Source organism: Triticum dicoccoides, unplaced genomic scaffold, assembly GCF_002162155.2.
Source record: "Triticum dicoccoides isolate Atlit2015 ecotype Zavitan unplaced genomic scaffold, WEW_v2.0 scaffold42020, whole genome shotgun sequence".
Classification (NCBI taxonomy): Eukaryota; Viridiplantae; Streptophyta; class Magnoliopsida; order Poales; family Poaceae; genus Triticum; species Triticum dicoccoides.
This window is the reverse complement of record NW_021271020.1, coordinates 1-4,003: the sequence shown is the minus strand read 5'-3', so window position 1 is coordinate 4,003 and position 4,003 is coordinate 1. Positions and strand designations below refer to the sequence as shown.

The 4,003-nt window shown below is 47.4% G+C and overlaps 1 protein-coding gene across 1 annotated transcript; it reads right to left on the bottom strand.

The window, feature by feature from the left end:
• Nucleotides 1-1,663: 1,663 nt before the first annotated feature.
• LOC119346502 (putative leucine-rich repeat-containing protein DDB_G0290503) lies at nucleotides 1,664-4,000 on the bottom strand (the record flags this gene model as incomplete). Its single annotated transcript, XM_037615844.1, has 3 exons — nucleotides 1,664-2,260; nucleotides 2,377-2,483; nucleotides 3,071-4,000. Coding segments are annotated over 3 exons (1,221 nt in total), but the record flags the coding sequence as incomplete, so codon positions are not given.
• Between the last annotated feature and the right edge of the window lie 3 nt (nucleotides 4,001-4,003).

Genomic DNA, 4,003 nt, shown 5'->3' with positions numbered 1-4,003 from the left:
TCGTGGCCGTGGCCCGCGCCCCGCCCCGCCACCGTGCCGGGGTCGCGCCTGCGCTTCTCCCCGCCCCGCCGCCGCCGTGGCCGTGGCCGCGGTCCGCCCCGCCCGTGGCCGGCTGGCGAGCTGGCACGCGCATGCGAGGAGGCAAACGGCGGATGCGGGCGCACGAGGCACTTTCCACGCGCGTGAAAAGTTCAGCGCGCTGGAGCTCGAGCGCTAAATATACGGCTTGTGATCCAGTTTCGTCCGGCGCGCTGAATTCTTTTTACAACGTGCTCTATTATGCAGCGTCCGCTGGAGTGCTACTTTTGACTGCGCGCGCGCTAAACTTGCGGTTTTTTGGGCGCGTCGCTAATATTGGGCGTCTGTTGGATATGCTCTAAGTTAAAGCTAAAACTCCACACACATGACCCTTTTTTAGGGGTTACAAGGCATAACAGATTTATTAAAAATTATTACAACTGATGCAAAATGGACAAAAGTTTGTAACATTCCCTCCTACCGAGGTTAGTGGTGAGGTTATTACCACCGGGTAGACTCACTCGGTCGGATGAATGATCACCAAGGAGACCAGTAGTTTGGAGCAATATACAGAGAACAGTCGGCTGGACGCAAACATTACTCTGCAATAAAGCAGACGTTTCAACGGAGCCATTACCTGCAATTACAACGAATCCAGCCATCAAGTAGAAGTTTCTAGTGTATAGTTATTGGGCAGTTTTCACTCGACATTAACTATTTCATAACACACCCGACTGTTGTAAACCTGGACAATATACCATCCCTATATAAGGTGAAATTCTGGTATTTAGCAGGGGATCTTCGCTTTTGCACGCGGAGTCAATCACCTTCTTTGTAATCCCAATCTTGGGGTGCTTCCCATGCTCCAATTTCAAAACATTAATTTCAAAACATTAATTTTAAATGTTTTAAAGATAAATCGGAGGTCTGTAAAAATGTGTACTGTTCATATACTGTTTTGGTCTGATTTATCTTTTTTGCTGAGAGCTGCACATAAGTCCAAATGTTTTGAAAATTGGGGCGCACCTCACGCATCAAATTATCCACCACCTCAATTTTTTTCGGAATTTTTTGAATTTTTCTGAATTTTTTACGAATTTTTTTTTGAACGGGTGCAGATGCACCCGGGCACCGAAACGCCGCACTCCGAATTCCCACCCTAATTTAATATAAGCTCCCTTTCCCCCGAAAAAATGAAGAAGGGACGATGCATGAGCGTCTTCATCTCCTTGTCCAACACATGAAGTTAGATCAAGGGTTTTCACACAATTCCTTCCGCGAGGAAATGACAAAATGCCACCACTGCTGGTACAACCAACATGCTCCATGGCTACAACTCGCACCTGGGATGACGGAAGATGAGACGCAAGAGCGCAGGGAGACGCTGCGCCGGGCAGCCGCAGGCAACCGTGGTGATCTGCCGAGCCGCCTGGACGGAGATAGGGAGAGCCAAGGAAAACAAGGAAGCAGGGCCTGCCGCAGCGGTCGCCGGCGGGAGGGGCACTGGGGAGGCGGTGGCGCCGGAGATCACCGAGAAAGCCGCCCTGACGAGCGACCCAGGGGTGATCCGAAATTTGCGTGCAACTTCGGCCAGATAGACAGGAACATCGATACGCTGTGAGTCCAAGTTCAAATGGTCAGTTGCTTCAAAAGAAAAGGTTCAAATTGTCCCTTCATTTCTTTCATCTCTCACTTTTCTTTCTTCCAGCACAGCCAAACATCAAGAGAATTATACAACACACATACACACACACATTGGGCTCTCTCTAGAGGCACGCACAACAACTGACACATCCTGCACACATCAATGCCGAAGAGGAAAAAACACAGAAACATTATTGTGTGGGGGAACGGATCTACATGCTGTGTATTGTGACAGGCCAGAGGACCCTTGCCTGGCCTCTGCAAGTCTCCGGATGATGATGCTCCATACAACTCACCATCCAGCTGCTCGCCTATACAAAACCCTCCTTTTGGGGAGGGGAGGGGGGTATCATCACCTAATCCTGAAGCTACATGTGGGTGAGTGAACGCTGAGCAGGCAGCAGCAGCCATGGATCATCTCAGCGAGTTCTTCAGCGTCCGCACCGTCATCACCAGCTGCTGCCTCTCACCTTCCACCTCCGCGAACTTGAGGCTTATCTCCGAATACCGCTCGTGCAGCTCGTTCAGCTCTTGCTGCATCGCCTTGTTCGTCTCCTTTAGAGACTCCAGCTCCTTTGAGGACTGCTCAGCAGCGGCCCTGGCAGCGAGAAAAATCAACAGCAGCAAATTATGTCAGTCATTTCCGCTCCTATATGTATAACTGGAGTTAAAGCTAAGAAGACCGATTGCGGTAATCTAATTCCAGATGATAACCTCGTGTCGTGGCCGTTGCTGTGTCCGTTGGCGCTTGGCGCGGCATCACCGTTACCGGTGCTGACAGTATCGTGCTTGATGCGCTTCGAATTAGTGTGCTGATTATCCTGCAAAGCATAACATGGTGTGTCACTTTCGAGGCACCAAAGTGTATGATTGCAGCATGAGCATTGCTATGAAAAGGCCCAACAGATCCATGCACTGAAATATCATATTCTCACTGGTGGGGGCCTCCATTCAAAGCTGTCCCTATCCACTAGGAAGCAGGTTGTACAGCATAATAGTGGATATAAGTAGCTAGAGCCAGATTTATCTTCCCATGTGCAACAAAACACGTAATAATGGAAAATCTCTACACAGTGACACCTACTTTATTTGTTTTGACAACCCACAAACTCATGGGTTTTAAGAGTGTGTGCACTGTCCAGCATGCTGACTTAAATACAAAAGGGAAGGTACACCTACTGGTTTAAATGAGAGTTCTTGTGGAAATATTCTATGATTTTCTTTGTTCAGGATGAGTTTTTGTTGGTTGTTTGTGGAAAGTTTTCAGTTGTTGATCTATCTATTTACATATGCCTTCTCTGTTACGCATATGAGAGAAAGCTAGCATGAAAAGTAAGTACAGAAAGTAAACTAATGAAACTATTACTATGTCATCTTGCTATAAATATATCTGGTTTTCGATATTTACCGTTGTATCTGAAGTGACACCATTTTCCTTGGCACCTTCCCTGCTTTCAAGGGCTCTTCTCAGCTTCAGCACCTGAGAAGCAAGGTTGCTTTTCTCAGCCTCCTTTGTGGACAACGAGTTCTTCATATTGTCGTACTGGAGTTTCAACGATCCAATGGTTATTTGTAGCTTCCCTATTGTCTCATCCCTTTCACTCTTGGAGCGTTTCAGAGTGTTTAGCTCCTCCAAATATGTCTGCATTTGGTCCTTGAGCAATGCAAGCTCTTTATTGAGCAAAGTAATTTCACCAGTTTTGTCTTGCAAGATCATGTCCTTTTCACCATTTGCAGCCAATTCCATGTCTTTCTGCTCATTCCTTTCCACGAGTTTGTCTCTCTCATCTGATAGCTTGTCAATCTTGGCTTTGAGCTGTTCAATTTCTTCTGATAGATCATTTAACTTTGACTCATCACTTCTCTTCTGGTTCTCGAACTCGTCGCTCTTGCTCTTGAGCTCCACCACCAGCCTATCTATCTCATTCGACTTGAAATCCACTAGGGTAAGTAACTGCTGAATCTTCACCCGGTGTTGTTCTTGGACTGATGCGGCATCTTCGTGGGCTTTCTGCAGTAACTCTTCCAACTGGCTCTTCTGCAACTGTAGTTCTGCGGCCTCTTTTCTTGCTTGCACAAGCAGCCGTTCGTTGGCACTGAAAGCAGAAGATACTTGTGAAGATAGACTCTTGAATTCCTCCTGAAGTCGCTCGGCAGTGGTAGCGTTGTTCCACCGCGCTTTCCTCAGAGACTCCTCGGCCTTTATGGCCCTCTGCTCTTGCTCAACCTTGGCAGCCAGTACTTCTGCTATATCAGCCTCTAATCTTTGAGATTGTTCCTGGAGTTCATTCTCCAGATTCTCGACATTGGCCTCAAGATCACTTATTATAGACAAATGTGC